The 14,535-nt window shown below is 42.0% G+C and overlaps 1 protein-coding gene across 2 annotated transcripts in view; it reads right to left on the bottom strand.

Annotated features, from left to right (window-relative positions):
• Window positions 1-14,535, bottom strand: part of DOP1B (DOP1 leucine zipper like protein B) — a 69,266-nt gene that overhangs the window by 50,273 nt on the left and 4,458 nt on the right. For both annotated transcript variants that reach the window (XR_014510657.1, XM_083438666.1), the window contains exons 2-8: window positions 14,372-14,534; window positions 6,458-6,639; window positions 5,767-5,937; window positions 3,692-3,881; window positions 2,810-2,908; window positions 2,125-2,248; window positions 781-890 (exon numbers count right to left, since the gene is read on the bottom strand). Coding sequence is in view for 1 of the 2 variants with exons in the window: in XM_083438666.1 (XP_083294792.1) it covers window positions 781-890; window positions 2,125-2,248; window positions 2,810-2,908; window positions 3,692-3,881; window positions 5,767-5,937; window positions 6,458-6,639; window positions 14,372-14,509 (1,014 nt within the window). In the remaining variant the exon portion in view is untranslated. The remainder of the gene's footprint in view (window positions 1-780; window positions 891-2,124; window positions 2,249-2,809; window positions 2,909-3,691; window positions 3,882-5,766; window positions 5,938-6,457; window positions 6,640-14,371; window position 14,535) is intronic.

Genomic DNA, 14,535 nt, shown 5'->3' with positions numbered 1-14,535 from the left:
ATTTAAGGATATTAACAAGCTGTAATGTGTGCAGAGGGCAAGCAAGATGATCAAGGATCTGGAAGCCAAACCTGATGAGGAATGTCTGAGGGAGTTGGGTATGTTTAGTCTGGCTAAGAGAAGACTAGGAGAAGATATGATAGCCATCTCCAAACATCTAAAGGGCTGTTACATGGAAGGAGAAGAAAGCTTGTTTTCTCCTGCTCCAGAGGCAAGGTCCCAAATCAATGGGTTCAAGTTACAAGAAAGGAGATGCCAACCAAACATCAGACAGAACTTTCTGTTCAACAGAGGAGCAGACTCTCACAAGAGCTGATGGACTCTTCTTTCATCGAAGGTTTTCAAGCAGAGGTTGGAAGGTCATCTGTCTTGGGTGCTTTAGCTGAAATTCCTGCATTGCAGGGGGTTGGACTAGATGGCCCTCAGGGTCTCTTCCAACTCTACAATTCTTTGACTATGAATTGAAGGGAAATCTTGATTTTTCTGCAGTTCTAGTATTTTGACCTGCTTCCTCCTTGCACTCAGAGCTACCAAACAGAAGCATAACTATGTAGAGACAGTTGAATGATGTCAGCAATGAAATGCAGTTGCTGACACGGCTGTGCCACTTCCTTCTGCTGTACCTACACACTGAGACTGGGATTGGATGCTACCGCCAAAATTCCCATATGTGATCCTATGAGCTGCTGAGCTTGCACACGGGTGATTAGGCAACAAGGAATGTATCTTTCAGGGAATTTATTGCAATATATGTTACATTCTTTAAGGAATATTACGCACCTCAACTAAAAGATCTTTGGAATATTTCCCAAAAAAATAGAAGGCATGGTCCTCTAAGGACATAGAAATAGACGGATCTGGTAGAAAAGTACCTCCCTTGATATCAGAACCTGAGAACATGATAAATAAAGAAAATATGAAAGTGGATTAAATATCATGAATGCAATATAATATACTTTTAAATCAATGCACAAACAACTATGACAAAGGTTGAACTGCTTTTCCCTTCTGACATTAATAGCACTTGAGCCATCAGTGTGGAATCAGGGGATTTTGCTTAATTTGACAGCAGGACCCGCCTAAAAGAAAGTGTGGCAGTACGTTTAACTTCCTTTGGTCTTTTGTAGAGTCACATACATGTCACATTCGATACTGTAGGTGGTGGAAGCCCATAATATGAGCTACTACTATAGATACAATACATGCATGCTAACTTCCTGTGAGTTATACTGAGACCAGAGCGCATCCACCAGGAGCTGTGTATCCAGCACTGTGGGCCCAATTTTCTGGAGCTCTCTTTCAGCTGAGTTCAGACAAGCATGTCCTCTACTACTCAACCATGGCATTTACCTGGTAAGTGAAATATAGACCTTTAATCCCACCAGTCTTACAAAGTGAATAATCAACTGTCCGGCTTAGTATTGATTTCTGTTTCACAAAATAGTTCATAATACAGTGGACACGGAGGCTTCTATTAATTTAAACTTTCTACTTGGTACTCCTGAATTACTGAGAAAGCAAGCTGTCAGTTAAGTCACTGAGTAAACAATGTATGACAATAAAGGGTGCATTTTTTCAAAGAAGGCAGTGGTAGCCAATGTGGTACCCTCTAGATGTTGTTGTGCTACAGTTCCCATCAGCCTCAGCCAGCTTGGCCACAGGTGATGGCGGGGGGATGTTGGGTACCCCTGGTCTAATTGATACTTCTGTGGAACTCCCCTTCCATTGGGGAAACGCTTGTGCGCACAAAATCTTATGCAAGGTAACAGAAATAGCACTTCTCTACATACAGTATAATCATAACCCCATCTATTCAGAAGTGTGTCCTATTACATTCAGTGTGGCCTATTTCCAGGGAGGTGGGGTTAAGACTGCAGCTGTAGTTGTGTAAGGCAATTCCAGCAAAGATGCATATAATACAGTGTTTGCAGGTGTCTGTATACTCCCTGAATATCCTAGGACAAAAATGTTGTAAAAAACGGTATTCTGCTGTAGATGGCCCATAAATACAGATGAAACCTGGAGTTTTTAAACATCCTATTTCAAGAGTGTGCACTAAAGTTATCTGAACACCAATAGCAAAAATTACACACAAAGATAATGTGGCTATAATTTGTACAGTACCTAGCAGCCATGCATATAACCTTCTGTTAAGTGACATATCTCTTCTTAAGAGAGTTTGGGCAGATGCTGAGAGAAGGTGGACTATATCAGATCTAGATAGTGTGACAGCACTTTCACTGGGATCCTAAACAAAGAACAGACAAGTCAGATATAGGTGAATTTCCTCAAACAAAAACCAGGAAATGCAGAAACAAACAAAGCCACCACACTGTGGCAATAAAAAAATTAGCAACATAAAACTCCTCTCACTTTAATGCTGCAATCTGCTCATGTATATCAGAACCAAGACAGCCTAACCATAGTAGTTCTGATACTGGCAGCTTCAAGGCTTGATTTATTGCAATGCGATCTGCATTAAATGTCCCTTGAGGCTGGCCAAGAAACTGCAGTTACTAAAGCAGCATGTTGTTTTGGTGGTAGATATGGCAGTGAACTCCTTAGAGAACCATAATTTTGTACAGAGCTGCCCCTTCTTTAAACAACTTCAGAATACCTACACAGAGACCAATGGTTTGTTTGATTTTGGAATGGGTGAGGGAGAACTAATAGATAAACCCAACCGGAAACGAAAGCACCACTTGCATGTACAGAAAATGTACGAAGCCTAGGCAGTTTCCCCTTGCACTTGCCTGTCAGTGTAGCGAGCCTTAGAGTTGGACCACAAAAAGTTAACTCTTTTCCTTACCAAAGATGAATAAAATGGGAAGAAGAAGAGAACCACTTCCAAAGTGTTCCTTTGCACAAGAACATTTGAATCCAGCATTGACACACAAAAAGCTTTGACCTGTAAGAAAAGAACAGAATTGCATTTGAGAAATACACCCCTCTGCTGCCAAGGAATATACCTGGTAGTGGAGGGCATGACGGAGGCACAAGCTTCCCTTGGGCAAAGGGAATGGGAAGTTGTTGGAAGTGTTAGGATGTAGTAAGGCTGATGGGGTCTGCATGAGGATAAAGTAGGTAAGAGAAAGTAATCCCCATGCTTCCTAGACGGTCTTTCTCAGCTAACATGTAGTGATTTTCTTCAGATGCCAGACTCTTGGGACTGCTGACCTCACTTCCTACTTCCCCCTTCCTTGATCCCACTTTTTGTTCCTCTCTTCTGCAGAGATGACAGAGCAAGCATGTCTCTCCGCATCTGCTTCTTAAGTTAGGCAGAACTAGCACCAGCTTTCGATCAAACATGCATTCCATCTAACTAATGTAGCTTTCTTATTTTTCTATACTCCAGACTCTGTGGTTGCCTTCAGCGAAAAGCGTGTTCCTCCAAACAGGGATTCAGTTCAGTCTTCAGTTCAAGGTTCTGCTGGTGCATATAAACTCCGTATCAAAAGCCCCTTTTCCAAAGCAGTCAATCTGGGGGAGATTTCACATGGTCCCTATTATTCTTAGATTTGTTGGTGTTGATCAACACTTAGCCAGAGAAAATGATCTGAGAAAGGACATCCAAGGATGGCTATGCATCACCTTCATGAGCGTATGATTAGTTTGCAGTTTGCCCATGCTTCTAGAATTGTTTGTTTAGAAACGCATACAAAGAACACACATTACCAGTTGTGTAACCTACCATGAGCTTAGTATCAGTTCCCAGCATATACTTCTGCTGTTTTCCAGATAATTCTCTGTTGATATGACTAACAACAAAAAGGGAGGCAGGCAGCCTTATGGAAGGACTAACCAGGACACTCCCCCATAATGCTGAATAAAACACTTCTTTGCCAATTACTAGAGACAACTTCACAAGTAAAGCATCTGTCCTGTGAAAACAAAAAGAAGTGGAAATGAAAAAGGGAAGTTTCTATACCACTTCCATCAAATGACCATTCTTTTTTTTAAAAAAACCACAGCTTAATCTAGAAAAGATCACTCACTCCAGTTTGGGACTGTCACTGCATTCACATTTTCACATAATTTGTCCCTCTGTCATGAGTTATACCCAGTCTAGGCCTGCTCTTTCTATAGTAAATTAGTATTGCCACTCATGTACGTCACAGGTACTCAAAATTGGGAACTGATGTTACGGAAGAAGATGGAGAAACGATTCTAGGGTTGTGCTGAAGGAAATTACTACTCTAGTCAACCCTACCACATTTTAGCAATTGTGACTCAAAGGATCATGGGACCATGCCTTCAACCAAACAACTTAGATAAAAAAAGTTCACCCTTTGGCTGCTAATTATTTAATGCTGTCAGTATTTCAATATAATAAGGGGCTACTTATGGCCATCTGCTTTAGATCTTTCCTCCCCGCCAAATCACATCACTAATGGGCAAGACTTAATGTACGAATCACCCAATGATTGCTCATAATCTGAATAATTAAGTGGACAGAATCTCTTGATTGGAAAGAAGTAATCACCTCAGGAAGTGGTGATAAGAACAGGATGCAAGCTTCCCACCTTTGTTTCTTCTCTTTCAAATACAGATTTTTGCGAAGACTTGGCTTGGGGGGCAGGGAGTACCAACATGTGGTGGTAGCGAAACATCTTGGAAAGTTAAGTACAGTCATACCTCGGGTTACAAACGCTTCAGGTTGCGCCCTTTTGGGTTACAGACGCGCCAAAACCGAGAAGTACCGGAACAGGTTACTTCCGGGTTTCGGCACTCACACATGCGCAGAAGCGCTAAATCGCGCTTTGAGCATGCGCAGAAGCGCCAAATCGTGACCCGCGCGTGCGCAGACGCAGTGCTGTGGGTTGCAAAATGCCTCCTGCACGGATCACATTCGCAACCCGAGTGTCCACTGTGATACTAACAGTATTCCATTCACCTGCCTTTTGTGGATTTTGGTGAAGATCTGGTGTCTGAGAAGGCTTTTAATATTTGAAAATCATTTCTGATAGTTCAGTTGTCTACATAACTGGATTAATGTATACAATGAATTTGCAGAATTAGAGAAAGGAAGCCAGCATCCTGAGAGCTTAACCAAAAGCAAACCACCCACACAAATTATGTGCATAATTAAATAATATATGTAGTAGAGGCAGACTTGATGGCTGACAAGACTCTCAACTACACTGCATCAGTTCTGCATCACTGATGTTCCAAATCTCATACCAGTCATAATCTTGTTAGAGGCCTTAAGTCTCTATGTTTCATCCCCCACTCCTATCTACAATAGGCAATAGTGACATACTTTACACTCTTATAAGACTATAAGAAAAAAACATAAATGCTTAGGGTGAATTTAGAGGATAAAGCTCAAGCAAATGTTTCCATAAAATTCTGAAAACAGACAAGGCTTTCTCTAAATTCCATTGACAGAGCTTGTAAATATTAAGCAGAAGGGAGTTTTTCCTGCTGCTTCCAGATGCCTTTTGGCACAGCGACATTTCCATTTGTACCCAAAAGAACCTGCTTATTTGCACTTATGATTCTGCAGCCACAGGCACTTCCTGCTCAAGTTGTCCTGTGGCCCTTGCCAAATACAAACAGAATGTCTTAACTCTAAATCCTTATGGCTCTGCCCTTCCTGTTTCTTTCAGTAGCTTGTCTTCTCTGACTCCACCAAGAGCCTTTCCACATAACCCATACTGCACAGGTGAGCAACTCTTGGAAGTGGGGGATTTCTATTAAATAAATATTTTTTTAAAAAGTTTTTAAAATGTAATGACATTTATTGTAAGAGCAAGTGATACCAACCTGTCATAGATTTCTGACCCTTCCTCCAAACCGGGCAGGAGTCCAATTAAGAAGGCTTGAAGACTTGGCAAGAGGCACTTCTGCAGCGGGATAAAGTATTTCTCGTACAGGCCAAGAAGAACAGGCCGCACCGACATTGCTGCATTTGCCAGCAATGGAAACAAGCCTGAGCTGGAGACAGAGAGTGAGAGATTTAAAAAAGGATAGTGTGTGTCAGCCATTGGTTGCATTCACACATTATGTTAAATTATGGCTTAGTATTACAATGATGAGTTGAATGGGGTCTTGGGCTTGTGCACTTCCTTCTCCCCTGAGGCAGCTATGAGAATTTGTTCCCATTTGAAATTAACCACAGCTTTTTGTGACTACTGAAACCTGGAAAACTGCGGCTAATCTTAGTTATTTGTTCAAACAGGTTAACCTCAAACCACATTTTATGAAGTTGGCTCGTTTCGACAACAATAGTGAAGACTAACTACAGTTCAGGGTTTGTACATGACATTAAACTGTAGTTTACCTGAAACAGAAGCTCCCAATCTGCTTTTTGCAGTCACTTGAGGGGAGGGGAAGTGTGAGCTTGAGGCCCTTTTCTGCAACTCATCCTTGCAGCACTAAACCAGAGTTTAATATTATCTGCAAGCACAGCCACTAATATTAAATTACAGTCTTACTTTTTAAGTAGAATGTTTACCTGTATAGAAACAAGTCCTTTGCAAGCCATTTGGTCCCAATGATTTTAAATATTATTTCATAGGTCTCTAGTGCCTTTAGGTGCACTCCACTGGGCAACGCTGGATGTAAACACTGAGATAACCTCTTGCTAATAATCAGACGCCTTGGTAAAAGGGAGTACTTCAAATTACTTTGAAGAGCCTGTAAAATAATGGTGGGAATTAAATGTTATAACTTACATCAACATTAGTCAGCAAATGAACTTAGCTAAAGCTTTACTGTAATCTTCTACTTAACAGAACTAGCCTTCAGAGCTGAGGCTGCTGAAGAGGCCAAAGATCACCTCAGCTGTGAGTCCTGGAGAACCTGCTCCCTGCCTTGCTGGCCTTTTTCCACATGACCTAAGAGGGTGGGGCCTGGACTGACTCCAGTTACAAAAGCTGAAGCTGCCGAAAACACTCTTGGGCTGCGGTACTGTTTGTGTGTGTGAGGGGGCTATTGCTGTTACTGATATTAATTGTTTTCTACCTTTATTTCAGATCTTATGTGGAAATGGTTTCAATTTGGTTGTGTATTTTTGGTGTTTTATTTATTGTTTATGGCTTTTCTTATGTTGTAATTATGTATTTTTTCATGCTGTAAGCCACCTTGAGCATGGTTTTAACTATGGAAAGACAGCACAGAAATCAGATTATGTATGCATGTTGTTACTAGCAGACTTATGGGGGCGTAGGTAGCGCTGTGGTCTAACCCACTGAGCCTCTTGGGCTTGCTGATCAGAAGGTTGGCAGTTTGAATGTGTGCAATGGGGTGAGCTCCCATTGCTCTGTCCCAGCTTCTGCCAACTTAGCAATTTGAAACATACCAGTGCAAGTAAATAAATAGGTACCACTTTGGTGAGAAGGTAAACGGTGTTTCCATGTGCTCTGGAGTCCATCATGGTGTTCCATTGTGCCAGAAGCAGTTTAGTCACTCTGGCCACATGACCCAGAAAACTGTCTGTGGACAAACGCCGGCTCCCTGGGCCTGAAAGCGAGATGAGCTCCGCAACCCCATAGTCGCCTTTGACTGGACTTAACCGTCCAGGGGTCCTTTACCTGTTTACCTTTCAATTGTTGCTCTATACTTGGTACAGATAGTTAACTGCTGATTTGATACTTGGCATGATGAGGGAAGTGCCTTTCCACATAGTATGCCTCATTGTCTTAGTCACATTTTTCCTTAGAACAGTGCTTCCCACAAATCTCTCTCTCAGTATCAATTCAACACAATATTATATCTGTGCTTTATAGCTGGGAGTGCAGTTAGCTTTATTGCTTTCTATCTTCTCTTGTGTTCTTAATAATGGCAAAATACGAATCACCCCAGAGCCTAAATTCTTCCTGGAAAGGCATGAGGATTGTCCTCTTTTGTTTTGGCCATCAAGAGCTAATTTGCTTTTTAAAATATATATTGTGTATGTACGTTTCCCCCCCCCCCCTTGCTTGAAGTGCCCAGGTCTACACCCACTTAGTGTGAGTAAAACTTGATCTCAGGCTACTTAACTAAGCATCATGATGGCCACATATACATGGGCACAAGTGTCATCTTACTTTATGAAAAGGAACCTAGGATATTGTAGCACATTACAAAATAAAACACTAACAAATGGTATTGCAACATAACTTTCATAGCCCACTTTATCAGATGCATGGCTAATCTAATTGGGAAGGTTATATATTTTAGTACAGAAATGGCAGTGGCTGGGATGTAGGAATCTGAAATGTCAGACAATGCAAGAGAGAGTTCTTAAGTATTTCAGTCCTTTGCAGATTTCCATTTATTTCATAGAATTGTAGAGTTGGGAGGAATCGTGAGGGTCATCTAGTCCACTCTGCTGCAATGCAAGAATCTCAAAATGTGGTCCCCATACAATTTGACTATGTATACAGTTTGCGCTACCAACCCCTTAAACTGTTGTTCACCACTCTGAATCTAGGGATTGGTTTCAGAAGGACAGAATTGTGTTAAACAAAGGAATGTTTTGTGGCATAGTATAGTAATAGTTGTCTCTTTTCACGGAAGTCCTAGAACAGGCAGAATATGTAAAAGCTAGAATATATCACTGGGTTGGGAGCAAGTAGACAGAGTGTAAACATCTGGACTATTTGTTAAGGGTGTGTGAACTGCTATGTTGAGTTTGCAAAAGTAAACCGATCAAAGATCCAAAGGACTGCAGCTAATTTGTGATCCATAATGCAAAAGAATACGGCATTGGAAAAATATTTTAAAATTCATTCAACAGGGTTCCCCCCCCCCTCATGTTTTATATTACAAATTTAAACCCATCTCGAAAATTTTGCTAATCGTTTTCATTTGTACGAACAAATGGGTATGGGTGTGCAAGGGCTGTATTGCTATGTCACTCAAACATTCAGCTGAACAGCTCATGGGGGCACTAAAACTTCTTATCAGAAGGACTCAGGTACCCTATTTGCCACATGATAAGGAAGTAGTATGAAGCAATGGTCCACACTTCATGCTAAGCCAGGCCTTGCCTCAGTGCAAATATGTGGGTTCTCAGGAAGGAGCTCACAGCCACTTTGTTCTTCACTGGTCCTTTTTGGTGCAGGAGTGAGCTAAGCTAAGGTTTTCTTAATGTGTCATCTGAACCTGGCTGATAGTTAAGCTCTTGCCTGACTAGCAATGAACTGTATTATTATTAATACTAACAGTAATAGTAATAAGAATAACCCGCCCTTCTGTCTATGTTCTCAGGGCAGGTCACAACAATTGAAACTGCAACACTAAAAATAGCTTAAAGCAAACTACCTATACTTTTAAGGCAGCAAATAAATTTTGAAATACTGTAAATCAAACACTGTTCAACATTACTATGACAAGTTAGCCTGGTCAACATCTGCTACAACATCAAGACCTGTCAAGTGGAAAATCCCCACTATCCTGTTGAGAACTTAGTTTATACCATTAACTCTAATTAAGACCAATTACAATCACTGCCCGTAACACCAATGGGGCATTTAAGACCCAGAAGCTCAGCATGTGATTTACTACCTGCAGCAGAAAAAGACAAGGAAAAAAAAAACCCTACACATGCAAGTTTGAAAAGGGAAAAGAGTATTAATGCACTTTTAAGCAAAGGAGTTAAAGCTATTACTGTACTGCTTTGCCTGGCACATATAAATTAAGTGTGTACAGTGGTACCTTGGTTAAGTACTTAATTCGTTCCGGAGGTCCATTCTTAACCTGAAACTGTTCTTAACCTGAAGCACCACTTTTGCTAATGGGGCCTCCTGCTGTTGCCGTGCCGCCAGAGAATGATTTCTGTTCTCATCCTGAAGCAAAGTTCTTAACCTGAGGTACTATTTCTGGGTTAGCGGAGTCTGTAACCTGAAGCGTGTGTAACCTGAAGCGTATGTAACCCAAGGTACCACTGCATCTCAAACTAAGATTAATTTGCAAGTAGTCATTCTGTCTTGAAAACTGCATTTATGTGCCACAAATACCCATGTTCTAAGCAAATGAATCACATTCCAGTGAACATTTCAAAGAAACACCTTCTTATTTTCCATGGTTTTCCTGTTGTGTTATGCCAGTGCCTAGCAGCTACAGAGTAGTTTCAATTGAAGAAGCAAAGAACAAACTAGGTGAGTATGGTCCCCAATGTTAATTTTCTCTCTCTCCAAAGATGGGGAAGTTAAGCAGTTCCTTTCCCCTGCCGTTCCTCTACTTAACTTGTAGCCTCCCAGTCATTAAACATACTCACACAAAAACCAAGAGACTGTTGCTTAACGTATGCTGTGGCCATGAGTAAGAGTTGCTCTGCATGATTCTATTCCATTGCCAATAGAAAGAAAATGCTACCATTCCCATACCAACGTGAATAGTCAGTACATAAAAGCCCATATTAAAAATAGGTAAGAAGGTCATGGTAGAATTGTTACAGAAAACTTCAAGAAAGAACAGTGAAGAAAAGAAAGCAATAGGAGCTGGCTTATGCACATTCACAGAGGCAATGGCAAAAGTGAGATATGGCAAAGATTTTTTAAATATTTTATATATGCCGTTATAAAACTTGCAGCTGGCAAGCATATAGGAGAGAATAAGTCTAAGATGATGCCTGCTATAAATACATGCAATTCATCTACAAAAGGAAGTATGTTTCTTGATTCAAAAATTACCGACAGTCAATCAATACAATTTGTATAAAACTCACTGACTGATCTACAAATATATTTTAGGACTATCAGCCCGCTATTAGGATTAGCTACTGCAAATATTTTTGCACATGCCTGTTAACTCAGACCAAGCTCAAAGTGTACAGGATTACAGAGTATACTGGGATTGGTCTGTGCGGTGCCACACCACTGACCTCTCAAGAGCTGCAGCTTATAAGAACTGTGAGGAGATGGGTCAGGGTGCTGGTGAAGTCAAGGCTACACGGGTGCGCCAAGAGTGCCAATCCAGCGCTCCCACCAGGGTGCCTGTGCAGTTTCTACCTTGCTGCCACCCTGACCTACCTCGCACCATTTAGGTAAGTGGCAGCAATGCTTTTGTCAGAAGGATGGTAATATGGCACCACCTCACTACCCCAGATGGCCCACTTGGGGCACTTGATGTCATTGGGGCAGGCACCTCTAGCCACCCAAAGGGAGTGGGGAAGATACAACAATCCAGCACACTTTCTGGATCCAGTTTCCCACCCCTGATATAGGTTACTGCAAAACAACGAAAGGATTAGTAAGTGTGCATCTGTGGAACAAACAGGTATTGAGGAATGTGCAAGCAAAGCATAGCCTAAACCAGGGTTTCCCAAGCTCCATGGACCCCCAGTGTTCCATGAGCTAAATTTCAGGTGATCTGCAGAGTGTCTGAATTACCAGCTTTTCAACATCACGGTATATCACCAGCCAATATACCGTGATGTTGAAAAAACAAGCTATATTGGCCTCTGCCCGCGAGACACCAGGTGAAACTGCCCCAGCTCTCATCTCAAGGGGTGAGGCGGTTTCACCCAGGCTTGTGGGCTGGGACAATGCAACTTGTTTGCGCTGCTCAGCTGGGGGGGGGGGCGGTGTCCTCAGCTGAGCAGTTTAAAGATGCAGAGGAACAAGCTGTCTCGGCACCTCACCGATATAGCTTGTTTTTCCCTCTCCATCGCATGAGGGCAGAGTGGGATGGCGGTTTCACTCAGTGATATACTGATATATTGCCCAGACCTAGTCTGAATTTGTGGTTGAAGATGAAAGATAGCACTGAAGATTCATGCTGATTTTTAATTGTATTGTATTTTTATTGCTTCTTACGTTGTACAACTTGCCATTTGAATTCTATGAAACTGCAATTGCTGCAACAGACAGAAAACTCATTAAATGGTCTGCCAAGACCAGGCATAGGCAAACTCGGTCCTCCAGATGTTTTGGGACTACAACTCCCATGATCCTTAGCTAACAGGACAGCTAACAGTGGTCAGGGATGATGGGAATTGTAATCCCAAAACATCTGGAGGGCCGAGGTTGCCTATGCCTGGCAAAGACCTTCAGCAATTCTCAAGTGGTTCAAAGGGGGTGGGAACCGATCTGTCAGGCTGCATGGGAGGCCTAATTCCCTTGGGGCTAACTCAAGCTGAAAACGAAATGAAGTTTGGGACAGGACAGAGAACAGTGAAACTAGAGGAATTATTGTGGAGATAGAAAAAAGGAAGCACAGATATTTCCCTGTTCCAGGGAAAAATGGAACGTGTGGAAGTCTTGTCTTAAGGCCTCACAGGGACCTAGGAGTTTATCGCAGCTGATTTACCAAAGCTAAAGGGAACTTTTCCTTTTGAATTATGGGTCATGGTTTTACTCTACAGAAACAAGTGTCATGCAGGCAAAGGCAATGATGGGAAACTGAAAGTAAGCAAGGTTTTAAAGGTTCCTTCAGTCTCTAAAGGAAGGCAACTTGTTTCCCTTGAGACCCCTTAATTGGGGAAAGGAAGAGATGGGTTGAGAGGGGAGCAGGAGGCTGCACATTCCCCTTAGGCACACAGCTGGATCAAAATCAAGTCAGAGATAGAAGAAGGGTAGGAAACAATGGGGGGAAAGGAGGTAGGAAGGGGAACACGCCAAATTAGGGTTGGAGAATTCGTCTCAGGAGATATCGCATGAAGACTGAAGAACACCAGGGTCCCTGGAGAGAGAACTCTTCAAAGATTTTGCCTTCCTTGGGAGGAAGCTTATCCCAGCACAAAGGAAGATGAAGTGATCTACAGTATTTGGTAAGCTGGCTGGACGCAAGCCTCCCAGCTACTGGCACTGAGTGGAAAAGTGGAAGCAGGTTCCGTGTGCATAACTAGATCGAGGATCAAGGTCAACAGAGCCATCTTCTTGCATCGTAATGACATCAGGTGATTGACACGGAAAGTACATCTTCAGAATAGGTTGCCATAACCACCAACTGGGAGTTACACAGACTTCCTTTGAGCTTTGACAGGTGTCAATCAGCTGGAAGGAACTGGGAGAGTGCCTTCAAAAGAGCTTGCTCTGGAGAGAAAGAAATACTCTGTTTTAAAGAGGGCATTTCCCCCTCTGCACAGGAAATGGCTTGGATTGAAAGTACTGCGAATCGTTTTTTCCAACTCTTTTGGATGCACTAGGGAGCTGCCGACAGGGAACTAACTCCCCAGGGCGGCTGATCCCAACTGACTGGTGTTGATAGGGAGCTCCTATTGCAAAGGAAGAATCAGGAGCTCTCTTTAAGATCCTGACAGTTCCTTCCTAGCTGCATATGTAGGAGTGGTTTCTGACAAATTCTTTCATGGGTCAAATCTGGACCAGCACCAGGCCTAATTAGGCTTGCAGGGTAGAGATTCCCCACCTCTGGCATCAGGGTAAGCAAATATTCTGTTTATGATAGCTTATATATGCTGCTGTTTAACTATAAGCCCTTGCTTTGCACAGCTGCATCCAGAACGATGCTTTTTTGGAGTCAAAGTGCTAAGGCAGGGATGAAGAACCTTTTTAATCCCGAGTGCCACATTCCCTTTTGGATAACCTTCTGCGAGGTGGCACATGGCTGTGGTAGGCAGTGCCAGAGGCTAAAGGAGGCAGAGCAATGAACATGAATTTTACTTTTGTACAGTAAACTAGTTTCTACACATACTCACACACCCTTCTTCTATCTTCCATCCAGACAAACAAGAAGCATTACCCAAGCTTAAGGACACATTCTAGCCAGGCAAAAATTATTAATAACTGAGCGTGTAAATCAAGGCAGGAGAGGGATATGGCTGGGGAGAGCTGAGGGCCATATAGAAAGGCCTGAAGGGCCGAAATTGGTGTTTGACCCTGAGACTCACCCCCCCTTCACTGAGTGGTACACTTAAGATGGCAACAAAGCTGAGCTCCTTAGTGACATGAAATACGAAGTGAGAATTTTGCTGTTATATGTGCAACTTGGTTCCATCACAACGCGTTCAAACCACAACAGAAAAGTGACCAACCATTCTTGAACGTTGTCACACTACACAGGGTAAAAAACACTGTTAACTCACGTCTGTGATATGGGAAGTTGCTTAGGAACTTAGGAAATGACTTAGGAAATATCAAAGAAGCTACAATTTCAAGAGATTCAACTGGATTTTTGGAAGCATAGTTGTCCACACAATCCAGCATGGCTGTTTGGATGGTTTTATTGATCTGCCACTATCTGTCCCTCCAAACTATCATTTGCAGCTGCCTTTTGTACTTCTGTAAAAACTGGTTTGTTTCATTTTGCAATTGCCTTTTGTACTACAATACCATCGAGAATCTGCTTATCAACAGCTTGTCAGAATGATATACAAACTGTAAACCTATCTACTAGCTGTCATTATGTGCTATAAAAAAATCATTTTTATTTTTTTTAACAACAGTAAGAACAGCAAAAAACAAACAAAAAACAGATACTGTACCTTGTTAAGTTTACCAAGAGAAGATATAAGATCTGCCCATTCACTCGATGATTCAAAGTTCCTTAAAGCTTTATCAATTGCTGAAGAATAATTTCTGTATCTATAATCACCGAGCAGCTCCTGCTCTTCAGGGTCCATTTTAAATTTTCATAGCCAAAATGTTC

The sequence above is a fragment of the Podarcis tiliguerta genome (assembly GCF_965153285.1).
Source record: "Podarcis tiliguerta genome assembly, chromosome: 4".
NCBI lineage: Eukaryota > Metazoa > Chordata > Lepidosauria > Squamata > Lacertidae > Podarcis > Podarcis tiliguerta.
Note: the sequence above shows the minus strand (reverse complement) of the source record. Positions and strands in the feature narration are given on the sequence as shown.